The sequence below is a fragment of the Taudactylus pleione genome, unplaced genomic scaffold (assembly GCF_031769625.1).
Source record: "Taudactylus pleione unplaced genomic scaffold, aTauple2 ptg000040l, whole genome shotgun sequence".
Lineage (NCBI taxonomy): Eukaryota > Metazoa > Chordata > Amphibia > Anura > Myobatrachidae > Taudactylus > Taudactylus pleione.
This window is the reverse complement of record NW_028284442.1, coordinates 4,310,642-4,330,843: the sequence shown is the minus strand read 5'-3', so window position 1 is coordinate 4,330,843 and position 20,202 is coordinate 4,310,642. Positions and strand designations below refer to the sequence as shown.

The 20,202-nt window shown below is 41.2% G+C and overlaps 1 protein-coding gene across 1 annotated transcript in view; it reads right to left on the bottom strand.

Moving 5' to 3' along the window:
• The window catches only part of LOC148538322 (dynein axonemal heavy chain 3-like), a 1,025,530-nt gene that overhangs the window by 630,666 nt on the left and 374,662 nt on the right, over positions 1 to 20,202 (bottom strand). The window contains exon 26 of the mRNA XM_088455384.1: positions 5,662 to 5,854. Within this exon, the coding sequence (XP_088311510.1) occupies positions 5,662 to 5,854 (193 nt within the window). The remainder of the gene's footprint in view (positions 1 to 5,661; positions 5,855 to 20,202) is intronic.

The following is a 20,202-nucleotide window of genomic DNA, read 5'->3' as shown; positions in this document are numbered from 1 at the left end:
AACCACCCTCTGTATGCCCTTGGTTAACCCCATTCAGCAACACATACACCCTCTCCATTGTCGCAGATGAATAATATCAGCTGTGTGTTGCTTAGATGGAAGCAGGTGAGTTCAGGCACAAGTTTTAATTCACCCATTAGGAGTCATTTCAGTAAATTGTGCAAACCAACATACTGATTTTAATTAAGTAATAACTTTTTCGAGTGTTTATGCTTTAATCTACATGTAGAGCAACGTTCATGATTTATCCACAAATAAATAATTTTTGGGGTAAAATTTGGTAATTTTATTTATAATTATGAAATAGATAGATTTTAATTTTATGGACACTGGGACAACCCTCCACTTTTGGTTATGGACATACAGTGTCACAGACTATACAGTTATTCAGTATGCCCAGTAACCACCTAGCCTGGGCACCATTGTTGGTCCTGCAGAAGTAACTAACCTCGCTGCCCAGATTTGTATTGTATTGCTGCCTTAACATGTAATAAAGATGATGTTCCCTGTTGTCTTGTCTGTGCAATCTTGAACCTCTGGTTACCTAGTGAGCCCTGACTCTAGCACTCAGATACTTCAAAGACATTAAATGAAAAAAAAGCACAAAAATGGATTTCTCTAAATCTTGTTTTAGTTAATATTATGTTCTATTGTTAGATGGAATTTCAAGAAAGACAATATTGCAATTCAAGGTAACTAATTAATATTCTGTTCTGTATTTAAGTTGCACAGATGGTATGCAAAACATGGGTATGACTCAACTCCTCATACCAGTGCAAATCTGAATTAATGTAGCAAACCATATGTGTAGCATATTCATTGTTGCTCAACACAATTTGTCACAATCGTATTTGTAAAGTGTTGTTTCAGTACTTTACAATATTTTTTTTCATATCAGTCAATGGAGGAGCTATATCAAAGCTTGGAAAGAGATAAAGTGGAGAGATAAAGTACCAACCAATCAGCTCCTGTCATTTTTCAAACACAGACTGTAAAATGACAGCAGCTGATTGGTTGGTACAATATCTCTCTCCACTATATCTCTTTTCAAAGCATGACACATCTCCCCCTATGTAACATATGTAACACATTGTATGTAACAATTGTTTCCCTATGGATGATATTTAAAATGTATTATAATATATACACCAATGGACATTCATTTATGTATAAAATATTACCATGCTTACCATCGGTTGCATCTTTGCATCAGTCTTCATGTGGAGTCACAGGTTATCATTTGGAATTAGGGAATAAAGAAAAAAAAAAATAATTAGGCAGGTAGCATATCATTTTCATACTTTGCCTTCTGATACATGTCCTATTTGTTAATGCCACAGGAGACATTTAATTACCCCGGTGTCTGGTAGCACATGTGTGGCATGACTTGTGATTAAACAATTCTCTAATTTACTTACAGTATTTTGCCAACATCATGCACAAACCACAGGGCAATATAACCTTTGGTGTTTAATAGAGAATGATTGTACAGCTATAACATTGCACAAAATGCAGCCTATCCATTTATGGTTTGTAGCTTGGAAATGCTAGTAGTTCCTAAATAGTTGATCAAATTAACCTATCATCCTAAAACACAACGACAAAAAATACTGTTTATCCTGTATAAAAATCAAACATAAGGTGCAGTAGTTGTTCTGGAGCATTTGGCAGACTTTATGTGTTTGAGTCTATACATTGTGAAAGCCTAATAGATACTAGTCATAACTGTGAAAATAGCTAAAAATTACAGTTTTATACTAGTAGGTATTTTCTATTCATAATTGTGGGACCTTTTGTTATAACATTTATACATCACATTACATTGAGAGGATACAAGGAGCTGGATCATCATCTAACTCTTTCTGATGGGTGAGTGCAACAATTACTATTACAAGATGGCTAAACAATACAAACCATATATTTTTTCACTTATTTTTGGGTTCTATTGTGCCAGAAGTTTGTTTACATTTGGGGTTTTTACGGCATTTTTCCTTTAGTACATCCCGGCCTATGTCTGAAAGGGGTATTACATGAACAATGTAATTGAGCATCTGTCACACCAAGTGTTAATCTTGTTGTTCACATGTACTCAAGTTGTACTTCCATTGGCACAAATCAAAGCTAGTGGCACAAGTGTTGTGTAACCTGGTGCGTCATCAAAGAGTTAGGGTTCTTCCAAATCAAATGTGCTCATTCCGTATCTACATCAGGCATGTGTACAATGCAAAAGTGATTGGATAAATTATTTAGGATAACATATAAAATGAAAATTATGCTATATGTTTATTTAGATTAAGGGTCTGATTCAGAGTTGGGAGCAAACCAAAAATAAAGAAGTAACTTTACACTTTGGCAAAACTATGTTGCACTGCAAATGGGACAGATTTAAAGTGCCTGATACTGAGTCGGATGCTGCAGGGTCCGTGTGTGCATCTTCTCTGACGTTATTACTTCTGTGACTATGCAAATACTGCTATAAGCCCTTCCCTGGTGTACATCCATGTGTCCAAATGCGCAAGGGCTGAGATACCTATTTTGAGCGTCTTTAGATGCTCAAATACTGTTTGATGCCGCTTTAGACACAACCATTGCTTGCAACATCGAAACTTGCACCAGGTGCAGATCATCCATCTGAATATGGCTTCCTATGTGTACAATTCTGCGTCTCTATATAGAACCACTAACTGTGACACGCCAGTAACACCGCCAATAACACACACATAAAACGGACCATTTCCATGCAGCCACTTATCTACCACCCTGTCACTGCCCAGGAATGCGTGCGACTCCCAAGCACCTTAATCGCAACTGTGACACAGAGCCTGCTTCAGCTGTGGACGGATTTACTATCGCAGCTGCTAACATGGCTGTAATAGCTGTAATATGGTAATGCAGCAGAAGGCGTCGAGCCTCCTGCATGCGTTACTGATCCGAGCTGCATCTAAGAATGCAGCATCGGATTATCTGCGATCCCATTGTCCGGCTGAGTGATCCCATAACGTGCAATGCTGAATCTGGCTCTCTATGCACACAAATTCTGGACACATGCGCAGTGCGACTTAGACAACATCGACACTGTATCATATTCAGAATTAGGCCCATAATGTGCAGATGGATTTACAGTCGGGAGGGGTTTATCCTAAATAACATCTGAATTGCTGCTTGGTAAAAATACATGATGAAGTGTCAGATTTTGTACATTTCTGGGAATTTAATTAGAAGGGCATAATATCATATTCCAGCTATAGGCTGAATTTTGTAAACATTAGAATATTCAATATTGCATGTAAATAGTTTTTTATTGATCAACACGTATCAAGTTTGCAGCCTATCATGTCAAATGATGCCTCTAAACAAAGACAAATGTAAGCACATTAACACTCCTAAACATTTTAACTATTCTGAATCTTCCATTACATGGTATAGCATCTGTCTCCAGGACTAATTAGAAATATCAGACAACAAATAACTATGCTTTTAAGATAGCTTTTATCCTGAGTAATGACTTAATACTAACTATGCAAATCAGAGCTAAAGAGAGTTTAATGCAGAGGAAATAATGCTTTAAAATAACAGTATACATGGAATGATGTGCAAATTACTTTCTACTTGTATCAGCAATATATTAATGCAGTTAGACACAGTAATACATTATCTATAGCTGAGAGATAGAGAGTTACAAATAAAGGTTGAAGCTGATAATGCTATGCTTAGTATGTACAGAGGAATATTCTTTACCCATGACATCATTAAGGTTGCTCGGAGGGAAAGGCTGACCACAAATTTAGTTTTTATATTTTTTTACCTCATGTTATACACCACATTCATCCAAGGTATCCAGGCAATACAACTGATTAGGAGCATAGTGCCTTTGGTAACTCATGGAGAGCAAATATTTTGTAGAGACACTTAACATTTTAAAGACCATAGGGCCTATGTATCAAAGCTGTGAGAGTGATAAAACTGAGAGAGATAAAGTGCTAACCAATCAGCTCCTAACTATCATTTTTTAACACAGTCTGCAAAATGTAAATTGGAAGCTGATTGGTTAGTACTTTATCTTTCACAATTTTATCACTCTCACAGCTTTGATACATAGGCCCCCATGTGTAATATGTATCTCCCCCTGGTTCAGAACACTATATTAGTATTATGTGTAAAACGCACGCTTGGCTAATAATGGCCACTGGGGCAGATGTATGAAGCTCTGGGAAGTGATAAAGTGCAGAGTGATAAATGACCAACCACTCAGCTCCCAACTGTCATTTTTCAAACACAGCTTGTAACGTGACAGTTAGAACCTGATTGGTTGGTAGTTTATCACTCTGCACTTTATCACTTCCCAGAGCTTCATACATCTGCCCCACTGTGTGAAAAACCATAAACCTCCAGCTCTGATGGGTATCTTGACTTCCCAACCGCTAGGTTCAGTTTGGCTCAGATCTCAGAAGGAGACAAAACATAATCTTTCACGGACATCTGTGCCGAGATGTACGTGAACGATGACATTTTGCCTCATTCTGAGAAATTAACTTGGGGGGAGATCTGAGCCAAAACCGAACAGCTCATCTCTAGTATTATTGGGAACTTTTTCAGTGTGACATGCAGAATAATGAAGCCCCTTTGTCACTTGATGTCCACCACTGTTCTAAGATGAGCTATGTGGAGATGGAAGAGACAAAAATTGTACTAGATGAAAATTACAGCTATAAACACTTATATGTCAATGCCCTCTCATAAACATACCCTTTTAACCCATTCCAACTTTACTTCCAGAGTATGAAAATTGCTGTTTCCTTCACTCTCATCTGTTTATACTTTTTACCTTATTTTCTATACATTCCCCTTTTCAGTCACCTACTCTAAAGTATTGCCCACGCATTTAAACGTTTGCTAGAATACATACTTTTGTTACTCAATATGCAACCAAAACTCATATTCATCCCTCCTGACTGGCAGTCCCCTCATCCATCAGTCCCAATCATCCTTATTGTGGATCATTTCTCTACCTTCCCTAATCAGACTATACTCCAGCCTTCAAATCTTTGGTGATCCCTGAAAACCCATGTCTTTACTAGAGCCTAGCCTACTCCACCTATACTGTACTCTTGCTATGTACCAATCTCTACTCTGTCACCAGCAATCCCCTTGTCTCAGCTCTACTCTTTTCACAGTACATTGTAAGCTCTCTAGCCTTTGTTTTAAACACAAAAACCTTCAGGTGCCATCAGGGGCATAACTAGGTATTTGAAGCCCCCAAAGCAAAAGTTTGTAAGGGTGTCTATGTACCACCCAATGGTGAAAAATGTATATAACACATTTAACTTTGACAAGGAAGATGGGACCTCCTAAGCTCTGGGTCCCATAGCAGCTGTACCCCTTGCACCTATGGTAGTTACGCCTATGGGTGCCATATAATAGATGCTGTTACCTATAATTACAGATAGAGCAAAAATATTAGCAGCACTATTTAAAATATTTTAAAACTATAAGTATAAAGCTAAACCAATGTTATTAAAACTATCAATAAACAAAACAAACATTAAAAAGTGTGACCGCTTTTCTGATAATATAATGCATCTATTACTAAATTCTAAAACATTATATTGATTAAAAATACAAACAATATGATAAGTGTACTTTGTCAGAATTCTGACATACCTTGATTTGCTCCTCAATTTTAGTAGAAATAACAAGATCTTTCCACTTGACCCAAAATGAGACTGTCTTCTTCATGTAGACAATATCAAAGACACTTTCACTCTTCGGTAATTGAACAGACCTTGTGATTTGAAGACCTGATTTTGGGTTGTTGTAAGCCGGGTCACACAGTTTTTTCAAATACTCACTAAATCTGCAAATATTAGAAAAAAGGGGACATGTTATTACATTCTACTGTAGTGATTAAGGGGTAAATGTACATTTAGGATTACGATAAATTAGCTCCTCCTTTGCCATGATAAACTGTACATGTGGGAGATCTCAAAGCTTCACAAGAACTCAATCTGGAGTCTGATGGTAAGTGTGCGAAAAATCCTGGAGTTGGCGATGGGACAGGCAAGTAACATATAGTGCAATCCTCATATGACAATATGTCTTAGGGTGCAAGTGTGAAAAGCTCAACTTTTTGTCAGTAAGTGCCTCAGAACACTTTGCCACCATAGCTGGCTATGGCGATAGCATTATTTACACAAGCCAAAGGCCACAGGAGAAATCTCTATTTCCAAGTCAGCCTTTTAATACATTTTAGAGAACCAGTAATAATCCCCCTTTAGTGAAAAAGGCAAAAAAAAGGGGTTATTACCACTTGATACATGGACCTTTATATGATATACAGACCCTTGTAATGGTAGAAGTTTTGGAGAGAAGTGAGCTTCTGTGATGTCTCGTACTTTACAGTGACACACCAGCGGAATTACAGTATGTCACTGCTGTGCTAATGAACACGTGCAAACTATGTTCGCGCCACTGTGTAGCATGCCGCAGTTTGCATTATGGAAATTCTTGAAACACCTGCAACAGGCTGTCAACAATCTGCTACTATAGACATAGAGGGCATGATTCAGAGTTGAACGCTATGCTGATTTTAACACAGTTGAGCGATTATCAGTGGTCTCTACATGCGTCACAGCCACATTGCGCATGGACAGTGAATGAGTTGCAATCAAGCTCACTGTGAGGATTCACTTGCAATTTATTGACAGGAAGAGACCATTTTGTGGATGGTTATGGGGAGTTCTGGCCAAAACACAGGCATGTAGGGGCCATTTCCTGGGTGTGTACTAGACAACAGCTGCAATCGCGCATGCAGAGAACAAAGCCATTCTGAGTGGCCATAGACTCAGCTGAGGAGTCAATGTTTTCAGGATCTGCGTTCAGTGCTGCATTTGTGTACGCAGTTTCCGGCAGCTGAGAGGGTCTTCCAATGGGTGCCTCAACACAAATTCACCGGCTGATGAATTAGCATATTTAAGCAATTTCTAAGCGGCGGAATTCACAAATGCGTTTGCATCAGCGTACAACTCTGAATTAGGCCCAAAAATAGCAGCTTTATAAGTTTTCCACTAATAAATACAAACTCCCTTAGCTGCATTTCAGCATTCAGCTTTATTTCGCTATATGACTTGGTGGCTATTAGGTCAAATGACTTTTATAAATTGTGAATAAGAAAACAAATTATTTTATCCCTACTCTTCAGAAGCTCTATTGCAATTACCTAAAACTATGCTTCCTTCCACATTGCCACAAAATATTATGGTCAGCCACTGGCTGAAGAATTGATAATTGGTGCAGCCCCTGGCTGAAGAATTGACAATTGGTGCAGCCCCTGGCTGAAGAATGGATAATTAGTGTAGCCCCTGGCTGAAGAATTGATAATTGGTGCAGCCACTGGCTAAAGAATTGATAATTGGTGCAGCCCCTGGCTGAGTAGTAGTGCAATACAGAGCTATGATTAGGAGAACCAGTCCTGCAACAACCTTGAGGGCTGAAACTCTTGGCAAGTTGCGGCTGTTACAGCCTTGAGGGCTGGTGAGGAGTGTTGACAGGTGGCCTTTGGCCCATGAAGCAGGATGCAGTGTAGCAGCCTAGAGGGCTTAGAAGAACTCATGGCTGAATGTCACTGTTGTGCGACTTGTGCTGCTGGTTTGACACAAGCAGCAGTTGGTTCATAATTATCTTTAAAAAAAATGATAGGGGCATGAAGGAGATGCTGTCTGTGGCCATTCCAATTTCTGGACATTCATAATAAGTTAATAACATTAAAAATGTCAGGCAGCAATGCCCCAAATAGCACATAATATAAAGGAAAAAGGTGCAAGATAGAATTGTCCTTGGGCCCTCCAACCCACCCTTATGTTGTATATATGAAACAGGACATTCACAGTTTAAGAAACCAATCACTTCAGGGACTGCCACTTGTGGCTGAAATGATTGGTTTGTGTGGACCCCCCACAAAACAAGCTGGCAATACAAGTTACATCACAAGTCATCATCATCATCATCATCATCCCCATCAGTGTGTACATCCTCTTCTTCCCACAATATTAATTTGTCCCCACTGGAATCCACCATTTCAGACGCTTCTGTATTTTTTTGACTTAATTAATGGTAAAGGGCGTACTCGTAGAATTTGTAATTCATTTTGATGAACAGAATCTTTTCCACATTCTGGGGAAGTAATCTCCTACGCCGATCACTGACTAGGTTCCCGGCTGCACTGAACGCTCTTTTAGAGTACACACTGGAGGGTGGGCAACTTAAGTACAGCAAAGCCAGTTTGTGTAAGGGACTCCAAATTGCCTATTTTTCCTGCCAGTAGTGAAACAGACTATCTGACTTGCCTATTTGGATGCTATCCCTAAAATAATCCTCTATCATTCTCTGAATGGTGACCGTATCAGACAAAGTCACGGTAGACATGTCACTCGTTCAAGGCAGTTCTTTCAGACCCAACCAGATGTCATTAGTTTTTGCTGACTGATCAGCATCACCACCAGCAGTGGGTCTGTCAGGAAAATGTAGCTTTTTTCCTGGCAGCTGCAGAAACTGAAGGAGGGGATGATGCCGTGTCACGAGCCGCTTGAGCTGACAATTTTTTCACCAACAGCTCTTTGCAGCTTTTTAGATTTATGTCCATCGGAAAGAAAGACACAAGGTATGACTTAAACCTAGGATCAAGTATGGTTGCCAAAATATAGTGATCTGATTTCAAGAGATTGACGACACTTGGATCCTGGCGAAGCAAATGAAGGGCTTGATCAACCAGTCCGACATACTTAGTGGAATCACTCCATTTCAGCTCCTCCTCCATTTTCTCCAATGCTTTGCAAAAGTCTTATGAGGGGAATGACCTGACTCAAGCTGACAGTGTCAGAACTAAGGGCCTGATTCAGAGCCGGACGCTCTGACCGGAGCACTTGCTCTGAAACAGGGACCTCCTCCCTCAACTTGGAGCGGCCTCATGGACGCTCGCATAGCTGTGGGTTACCACCCACAGCTATAGCGAGCATCCATGATGATGGTCGCGATGGTCAAGACCATCATGACCATCGGGCTTGCGACGAGACCCTGCGGTAGGGTCTCGGTGACCGCAAGCCCTGGAGTGATTTTGGCTCTATCAGAGCCAAAATCACTCCCACTGACATCACTAGTGATGTCAGTGGGGCCGGACTCAAACGGTAGGCGTTCCCATGGGACCACCTCCTCTGGCAGCCACGCCCCCGGCACGCTCACCAAAGGGGGCGTGCTGTCAGTCACCATCGACAGCATGCCCAATTTGGTGCGAGACCCATAATGACGGCTTGGCCGTCGTTATTCGGGTCTCGCGCATGCACATGACGGAGCTCCCTCCGTCGTGCGCATGCACAATTCGGCACCATCGACCTGCTTACGAGCGACCTGTGCTCACGAGAGGGTCTGAATCAGCCCCTAACTTCACAGTGGCAAGCTCAAATGGTTTGAGAACCTTGCACAAAACAGAAATTATTGTCCACTGCGCTTCACTAAGGTGCATTCCAGCTTCTCTCCCTATATCATAGGCCGTTGTGTAGCCTTGGATGGCCTTTTGCTGCTCCTCCACCTGCTGAAGCATATAGAGGGTAGAATTCCACCTAGTTACTACCTCTTGCTTTAGCTGATGGCAGGGTAGATTCAACAGTTCTTGCTGGTTTTGCAATCTCCAACATGCAGTTGCTGAATGTCGAAAATGTCCACAAATCTTTCAGGCCACCGAGAGCATCTCCTGCATGCCCCTGTCATTTTTTTAAAAATGTTGCACCACCAGATTAATTTTGTGAGCAAAAATGGGATGTAATTGAATTTGCCCACATGTAATGCTTGCACAATATTGGTGGCATTGTCAGAAATCACAAATACCGAGGAGAGTCCAAGTGGGGTAAGCCATTTTCCAATTATTTCCCTGAGCTTTTCTAAGAGGTTCTCAGCAGTATGCCTCTTAGTGAAACCGGTGATGCACAGAGTAGCTTGCCTCTGAATGAGCTGGCATTTGTTAGATGCTGCTGCTGCTGTTGCTGTTTGCACAGTTTGAGGCAATACACCTACCCAGTAGGCTATCACAGTCATGTAATCTTTAGTTTTCCCTAACCCACTTGTCCACATATCTGTGGTTAAGTGGACAGTGGGCACAATGGCAATTCAGAGGACATTAATAAGATTTTTTTAATGCCCATGTACAGATTGAGAATTGCTATTCGAGAGATGTGGAATCTAGAAGGCACATGGTAGCGGGGTCACACGACCTCCATTAACTGGGTAAATCCCACTGCATTAATGGAGGACACTGGACGCACATCTAATACCAGCATAGCTGTTATGGTGTCAGTAATCTGCTGTGCAGCTGGGTGTTTGCTGTCATACATGTTCGCCAAGGCAAAGAACTGTGTAACAGTTAATTGTTTGGTTGAACTTCTTGAACTACTAAAAGTAGTCTTCTTCCTGGTCCACCTCTGGGATGAAGATCCACTTATAGCAACAGCAGCAGCAACAGGTGTAGCACTCAAGGATCCTTCTGAGGAAAAATGGATAGGAGAGGAGTCAGTCCTTATGATATTGGATGCAGGACTACTTCCGATCACGAATGAGGATGTTGATGATGATGCAGGTGCTGGTGGTGGATATTGCAGGTGCTTGGATCCAGATAGAAGGGAGCTTGGTGACACTGGACTGATTGTTGTTTGTTTTTTTTGTGTCCCAAAAGTTGCTGCACCCTTTCCGATTTGATGAATGCACTGCAAATGACATAACAGGGAGGAGGTTCCAAGATGGTTAAGGTCCTTACCTCTACTCACTGTTACTTGGCTACTTGGCAATTGTTACAAATGGCTTGGAAAAGGTTGTCTGGATTTGGGTGGAAATAATTCCACACATGAGAAGTTTTTTTGTCCTTTGCCCAGGCATGGCAATAATGGGATTTTTCCCACCATGGGCAACAACTGTTGCCTGATTTACAGTTTTTACAAAAACATCCTCACCATCAACATCCTCATCATCCCTGTTGTTATCGCCAACTAGTTAAATATCCTCCTTGTGCAATTCCACAGAAGCATCCTCGATTTCTATGTCAGCATGTAGACTTGTGCTGCTCATCTCCACATTTGCAGAAGGCACACAAATGGTGGAGGGAGGATCCTCTTCAAGTACAGTATTAGAAAGGTCAGGCTCACACATGGCAACAGCGGACACACTTGGACTCTCCTCGGAGATTTGTGATTTTTCCGAGCACGCAGTTGGTTCCGGTGTCTTAATCGTCTTAACAATTTAAACATTTTTTGTACTTCTCCTACTAGCAGAGGGGCTTAAATGATCATTAGAACCATCAGTCATGAATAGAGGCCAATGCCTTATTCTTTCCTTGCCACTTCGTGTAGTGATTGGCATATTGTCAATTTTTTTCCTCTAAAGCTGACTTAGCTTTACATTTTTCTTGCTTTAACAGCATAAAAGTTGATTTTTTTTAGCCTGACTTTTTGGCCTGACTTATGCCCTGGTACATCGGCCTTCATAGATAACGTTGATGGCCTTGCATCGTCATCATGACTGCTGCCGGCAGCTACAAGACTGGTATGTGGATCCTGCCCTCTGGTCATGTGACTGTCCTCCATAATCACTGCAGTCTTACAGCAGTGTCACAAAGCATTTATAGTGCAGCTAAGTTGGGGCTAAGGCACACAACCACACCCCTGAAAGAGGTAGCAGACCCTTGACATACAGCAGCATAGAACCCCTGTGCACCTATGCTGATGACAGGTGTGGCTAACACGCACACAAAAAAATTGTTTATTTATTTTTTTCACACTTGGGGTGAACCCCTGAAAGAGGCAACGGCCTCTTGACAAACAGCAGCACAGCACCTCTGCGCACCTACACTGATGACAGGTGTGGCTAACTCACACAAAAAAAATTGTTTATTTTTTTTTCACACTGGGGTGAACCCCTGAAAGGGGCAGCACCCCCTTGACAGACAGCACCACAGCACCCCTGCACACCTATGTTGATGATAGGTGTGGCTAACACGCACACAGAAAAAAAATGTTTTTTTTTCACACTGGGGGTGGGTGAAGAGCACCCCTGAAGGATAGAGCACCCCCTGGACAACACAGCAGAACAGACAGCCTCTATGGACAACAGCCAGCCAGCTCCTATAGACTACTGCCAGCCCCTATGGACTACAGCCAGCCCCTATGGACAGTACAACAGCCAGCCAGCTCTTATGGACAGGACAACAGCCAGCCCCTATAAAGACAACAGCCAGCCAGCCCTTATGGAATGGAAAACAGCCAGCCCCTATATGGACATTAAGCAGCCAGCCCCTGAGTGACAACAGTAGCCAGCCCCTATGCACAGCGTCAGCATCAGCAACAGCACAGCACAGCTCCCTCCCTCTTCACTATCCACAACTGGAATGAAAAATGGCAGCGATCGCAGGACCTTTATAGAATCCAAAACCCACGAGAATCCAACAGCGGGATGATGACGTTTTGCCTCATTTTCAGATCCGAGTCAGGCAGGAAAACCTGAGCCGACTCGGATCTGACTCGGATCCCCTTAGTTCGGGTGGGTTCGGATCTCTGATATACAAACTCGCTCATCTCTACTCTGTACCTACCCTTACCAATATCAACTGTTGCCTTTGGAGACAAAAAGTATAGCCCTGATTAGGGATGTTTTTCATCCTGGTGGCAACCTGTACTCGTATCAATAGCTGAGAGGTACAAATCATTTGGCCCCATTCCCATTTTTTCATGTATCTTCAAATTCTGCACTGTCATGTCATGACCTTTACTTGTAGTACTCATCAATTGCCAGCTCCAGGTGCATTAGATGGTCTCCTGCACTTATCAGTGTAGTAGTGTTAAGATGATACTTTTAAATAATGTAATAAGTAATATTTTTCACCATACAAAGACTTCTTGAATATTTACACCAGCAGAACTTTCATACTTATTTCAATAGTTTATTAAGGGCTGAACATAATTAGCTGATAATAAGTGCTGCTTTATGCCACACTTACGGTACCTCTGGACTCGCAGATTTTTGTTCACAGCCGCGTAGCGCTGCGCAGAAAAATGTGTGAGTCTGGGGTGAGATCAGGCTGCAAGGGGGGCAAGTTGCGATGCCCTTGCTGGTATTCTAAGCAGTTGCAAAGGCAATTTGCCGCTTTTGCAGCTAATAGTATTGAACCCTAAATGTTTCCCATATTTACACCTGCATTCCCCACTTATTTATACTAATAGCTTATTCCGTTTCCTATATCTACACCTGCAGCTCCCTCACCTCAAATCGCTCCATATACTGTAGACCTGTTTGAAAAGCCATGGACTTTGTGACTCAGCCACGGAATCTGACTTTTCTTAAACCATATGTCTTAATCAGCTACTTTATACCAATGTATTTGGGACAAAAAAATAAATTACTAATCTGTAGTACTTAGTATACTATTAGCGACTTAGTACACGATTAGTGAATTAAGACACAAAAATCTTGAAAAAATACTCAAGCAACCATGGCTAAGAATTTCATTGTGCCATGTTTCTAGGTGTATTAGGACACATCTGTATCAGCTGTATTTATATCTAAGTGATCTCAGTGGACACAGTCAATCCAAGGTACAGCCACAATCAGATCTAATAATTGATGTGTTTTGTTGCTAGGCAACTTCTTCAGCATATTTGTATATACCACTACAGGTCACAGTGGGCTGTGGATGCCAGGGCATACTTGTGCTTGCAGTTCTACAAGCACCAGCATTCCTTGACAGTTATGGGTAATCTAACACTTGTAGTTCTACAAGCGCAAGCATAAGGAAGCAGTTCATGACAACCAGGCACTGCTAGGACCTCTTAAGCGACATACAAACAATGCTGGCTTCTACCATTGAACTGATTATTATTATTATCTCATCACCCACCAGACATGGTTGTAGTATGGTACATTCTGGTGGTATGATTTTTTTTGCAGGCCTGACTGATGCCCTTTAAAGGTAAAACCTTGTGCTGAATAGGCTTGGGTTGTTTCACATTATGGAGGGAGACTGCATGCTGCGAGTTTACCTGTTTTTGGAAGAGCTTTCATTCTTTTTGCCACAGCCAGCGCAGGCAATGAGCGCTGACACCAGAGGTAAAACGCCCGCAACATATGTGTCTGCGGCTGTGTCCTGTCTGACTTAGTTGCAGTTACGTGAATAAAAGACATGTCTGCATACAAAGTCTTGTGTGCAGTACAGAAGTACATATATTATGTATAAAAAGGGGTACACATTTAGATGAACCCCTTAAATTACCAATCACTTATGTTTTTCAAAATATAAAACAAACCAATGTACATATGAAATAAACAGACAATTCAAGGTTATAGAAATATCCTTCACGGAAGGTTCACTATCTCATTTCAGTTAATTAACAGTTTTTCTTCTTGTCTCTGTAAACATTAAATGGGACATAGCTTCATTCATTCCTCAAATTAAGTAAGTTAATTGAAACATTGAATTTCTTAAGTAAATATTATTTGAACAAACTTACCATTTAGAACGATACAAAAGCCATTGACAATGTCACCTTATCATACCATGATGTTCAGTAATAGGGTTTGAATTCAAATTCTGATTTTCATGGATATTAAAGTTTACATCGGCTTAAGCAAATTATTTTTAAATATCTCTGTGGGTTTCAAAGTTTGCACGCTACCTCCAATATAAATCAGCAAGAGCACTTTTAAAGTGCAGACACAACAGAAGTTAAATTAGGGTGATAATAGAAATTCACAACAGTTTCTTGCTGTACATCAGGCACATTATGATGTGCTAAAACGCTATAACGCTGCGGCTGTGGACTTTATGACCTACAACACCTCAATATTTTTAAGTGATAAATTGAGGAAGTGCTGAATGTTTTGTGGGCTTGCTGATGGGCACAATCTTTCAGATGTCATAACTTTCTACTTTGAACACTAAAATGAGCCATTACTTGAACTTGTAAAGGTTTTTGATGAAAGACTTGCCACAAAGTTTGGCCTCAATGGAGACCAAGTAAAAGACTCCTGTGTGTGATTTATTTTTAAAAGTCATTTTGTCAGTCTCCTGACATCCTAGCCACTAGCTGGTACAAAATTAATGCCTTTAAAAAAAAAAGGTAAAAAATGTCTCTTGTTTTGTTCTTAAACCTTCACTTTTGACTCAGTACATTTAGCCCACATGTCTACTATTAAAATGACAGCTTTGCTGCTAATTGCTTATCCTATAACTTGCGTGTAGTTTGTGAGTAGTATTTGTGAGTAGTTTTGCTAGTTGATTGATTGTTGCACACATTTAAGTTTATACGTTTAATACTATTTTCAGTTGAAAGCACAAAGAGTGCTATGATTTCCAATTTCCTTTGAGTGTGAGTCAATGCCATTTTAAATGTTCTCTTTAAATTCCTTTTAGATGATACTGATTAAGAATTAGAGTTGTGTGCTGATTCTTGTGTTCTGTGTTTTGGTTATGGGTTTAGAGTCATCTTCGTGTTTTGGTTTTGCAAAACCACCATCAAGTGTTTTGGTTTGGTTTTGTATCTGAATTTTTTTCTTTTAATTGATCAAAAGTTATTGAAAAAACTAAAATCTTGTAATATTTACAATCCAAAACCTGAAATTCAGATTTACAATCCAAATTCCAAACAGCAGGAAGATCAGAATCGCGACTCGGATCTGTCCAGATCTCCCCAGGAGATTAGAGCCACGACTCGGATCTGTCCAGATTAATGAAATTTGGGTGGGTTCAGATTTTTAGAGAGCCTAACCGCACATCTCTAATCAGAACAAGTACTGATCACTGATTCTCAGGGGCAGAACTATGGGAGACAATGGAAGCACCTGCCCCTGGGCTCCAGCTCTGGAGGGTACCTCCTCTATTGTCCACAACATATTCACCCCACTTAGGGCTGTAACTATGTACCCAGAGTGTACCGTTATGGCCGCCCAATAAATGGGATCCCTTCCCGGCACCTGAGAAGCCACCATACACTAGTGGAGAGCTCCATGTCAGACCATCAGCTGCTGCCTTTATCTATCTATAGCCTGTCTGCATGCGAATTGCTACATTACAGTGTCAGTGGCTGTGATGGGGGGAACCAAATTATAACTTGCCTCCGGGCGTCTGGGATGAAATTACACCACTGCTGATTCTGGCACAAAAGTACTTCTGCTGTGCATATCAACATGTGTGTAACATAAGAACAAATACTATAGTAAGAATTACATCCAGCATAGAGAATGAGAGTGTATGCCCAGCTTCCTTCAACTTTTCTTTACCTTAGAAATTTGTTTCCAGTTCTCCAAGTAACTATATGCCATATTGCAGAATCCAAGCACCACTCCACTTACTTTATTACAGTAGTGGCATCCTTGGTTACTACTGATTATTGTTCCTGAATTTCTATAACCTCTCTTTCCGCCGTCATAAAATAATACTATGTCTTGGCATTACTGAAGCATAGTGCCCTCATACCACATTATGCCAGCCCTGGGAGCATTTTTTTTTTTAAAAAGTACCTAAAATTGATAATCTATAGTAACTAGTTCCATTGTGAGGTTCTGATAGGCAAGACAGGTGGCTTATGTTTACTCATATATTTCTACAAATTTTGGATTCAAACATGTTTAGCCCATATGGTAGAAGTACATGGGAGAAAAAGTACTTACACTTGGCTAAGTAATATTAGGATTTTATTTATTTGGGTATTTAATTCATTTACCACCCCTACTACACATGAAAAGAGGATAACAATACAGGTAGATATTAACATACATTATAATACAAGCAGAGGTTGGTGAATGGAAAATAACCACCTGAAAGTAATTGTTGCTTTAATTATGCAAATAAACTGTGAAAGAGTGAAAATGATGTTTGGCACCGCTGAGTCGCATGGGACTTGGCATGCCAAGAGGGACTATTTGGTGCGACTGAAGCAACAGTAAGAAAGGACACATCTGTATCCTGTATGTCAGATGTCCTCTGTTCCCTGTATAAGAAGCTGTTTTGTTGAAAGCGCCATATTAATATGATTCCAGTGAACACAATAAATTTAAACTCTTCTGTCAGATTGGATACTATGACAAGTGGTCTAAGTGGTGGATAATTTAGTCTCTTTACTATCATGGATTTTGATATGGCACATTTTCTAATGTTTATACCCAGCAGAGACATTGGCAAAGATGGCTTTGTTTGTCTAAGCTCGACACTGGGGTAATAGCTGACAAGAAGTGTCTTATGCTGGGTACACACTAGACGATATGCAGAAGACGATATGTTGTCTGTTCTGACGGATCGAACGACATAGTGTCCACATCGTCCAGCATGTACAGACTATTCGGCAGCATGGCCCTCTCTAATCTCCTGAGGAGATCCGTGAATGACCGGGTCGCGGTTCTGATCTTTTTGCATTCAGAAATTGAATTTTAAATCCGAATTTAGGGGTTTGGATTGCATAAATTAAATGATTTTAGCTGTTTTTAAAACTTTTTGTATATTTTTTATTTAAAAAAAACCAGATCCAAAACCAAAAAACACTTGAGGGTGGTTTGCAAAACCAAATCCAGATCCAAAACCTTGAAGGAAATACAGATCCAAAACCAAAGCACGGGGGTTGGTGCACATCCCTAGCGAGTAAGGAGGGTGTTCTAGCACTGCAATCTGTTGTCCTGATGGAGGATGTGGGGGGATGTGTGCTGGTGCAATGTCCTGAAGGAGGATGAAACAATTTTTCAACTCTGGCCTGTTTCTTCTGATTCTTTCCTGTAAAGTTGCTAGAACACTTTAGTAGTAATGTTGAGTCACTGTTACACTTTCTGGTACCCAGTCTTCCAAAATAACACCCTTGATATCAAAGAAAACAATTAACATGGCTTTGAATTTGGATTTGCTTTGATGTGCTTTCTTCATTCTTGGTGATGATAGTGTTTTCCAGTGCATGGACTGGTGTTTTTTCTCAGAATCGTACTGGAATATCATTGTTTCTTCACAGGTAATAACATTTTCTATAAAATGCAAATCCATTTGAATTTGTTCCAAAATGTCTGTAAAAATTTGCTTGATGCAAAACTTGCCTAACAGTTTCATTGTCGATGTTTACCATTTCTGCTATCATTGAGTCGACAGTCAATTTGAACGATTTTATAAATTATTTCCACATTTTAGTTTGTTTTTGATGTGCAAGGCCTTCTGGGATGTTCATCATCTTCAACATCCTCATGACCATCACGAAATCTTTTGTGCCACTCAAACAAACATGCATGTGATATACAATCTGCCCCATAAGCCTGGGGTTAGCATACGGAAAGATTTGGTGGGCGTTTTGTTCAATTTAACAAAAAATATTGAGGTAAGACTTTACTTTTGATCTAAAAAATTTTATGACGCACAGGAAAAACACAACTGTGTGACAGCAAACTATCTGTTAGAGAGTAGTGAAACTTGCAAAACATTTTTGGGATAGTCCAAGGTCAATGTTCCCAAACTACCTTTTAATTAACGCAGTATGGTTTATTGTCTACAATGTACCACAAAGATCTTGCTTTTTGAAATGGTGCAGTATGTTCCTTAATAATACAGTAACCTATTCATATAAACTAGGGGTGAGCGGGTTCAGATTTCTGAAATCCGAACCCCCCCGAGCCCCCCCGATCCGAGTCCGATCCGAATCAGGCTGGACTTTTCCCGCCTGACTCGGATCTGAAATCGAGGCAAAACGTCATCATCCCGCCTTCCGAGTCTCGCGGGTTTTGGATCCTATATAAGGTACCCGCGTCGGCGCCATTTTCTCACTCGGCTGTGGACAGTGAAGAGGGAGGGTGGGAGTTAGGGCTGTGTAGTGTAGTGTAGTGTAGTGCTGCTGTTGTCCACTACTTCAAAGTCCTTAGGGGCTGGCTGTGTTGTGCTGTGCTGCTGTTGTTAATAGGGGCTGTGTCCACTACTTCAAAGTCCATAGGGGCTGGCTGGACTGTGTTGTGCAGTCAGTTCTCCATAGGGGCTGTGTCCACTCCAAAGTCCTGTGCAGTGTCCCAGTCCTAAAGGGGTGCTGTAGTGTTGTCCAGGGGGTGCTCTGTCCATCAGGGGTGCTCCCCCCAAGTGCTAAAAAAATAATATATTTTCTGTGTTTGTGAATTGTGTGCGCAGTAGCCGCACGTGCATCAACAAAGTAGTGCCAAGCGTGCGCCTGTGTCATAAGTAAAGGGCCAGCTGGCTTGACCGTTAAGGGTGCTGTAACCCCCGAAAGTACACTCCAGTCCAAACCCAAAAAAAAATTATTTTCTGTGTTTGTGAATTGTGTGCGCAGTAGCCGCACGTGCATCAACAAAGTAGTGCCAAGCATGCGCCTGTGTCATAAGTAAAGGGCCGGCTGGCTTGACCGTTAAGGGTGCTGTAACCCCCGAAAGTACACTCCAGTCCAAACCAAAAAAAAAATTATTTTCTGTGGTTGTGAATTGTGTGCGCAGTAGCCGCACGTGCATCAACAAAGTAGTGCCAAGCGTGCGCCTGTGTCATAAGTAAATGGCCGGCTGGCTTGACCGTTAAAGGGTGCTGTAACCCCCAAAGTACACTCCAGTCCAAACCAAAAAAAAAATTATTTTCTGTGTTTGTGAATTGTGTGCGCAGTAGCCGCACGTGCATCAACAAAGTAGTGCCAAGCGTGCGCCTGTGTCATAAGTAAAGGGCCGGGTGGCTTGACCATTAAGGGTGCTGTAACCCCCGAAAGTACACTCCAGTCCAAACCAAAAAAAAAATTATTTTCTGTGTTTGTGAATTGTGTGCGCAGTAGCCGCACGTGCATCAACAAAGTAGTGCCAAGCGTGCGCCTGTGTCATAAGTAAAGGGCCAGCTGGCTTGACCGTTAAGGGTGCTGTAACCCCCGAAAGTACACTCCAGTCCAAACCAAAAAAAAAATAATTTTCTGTGTTTGTGAATTGTGTGCGCAGTAGCCGCACGTGCATCAACAAAGTAGTGCCAAGCGTGCACCTGTGTCATAAGTAAAGGGCCGGCTGGCTTGACCGTTAAAGGGTGCTGTAACCCCCGAAAGTACACTCCAGTCCAAACCAAAAAAAAAATTATTTTCTGTGTTTGTGAATTGTGTGCGCAGTAGCCGCACGTGCATCAACAAAGTAGTGCCAAGCGTGCGCCTGTGTCATAAGTAAAGGGCCGGCTGGCTTGAC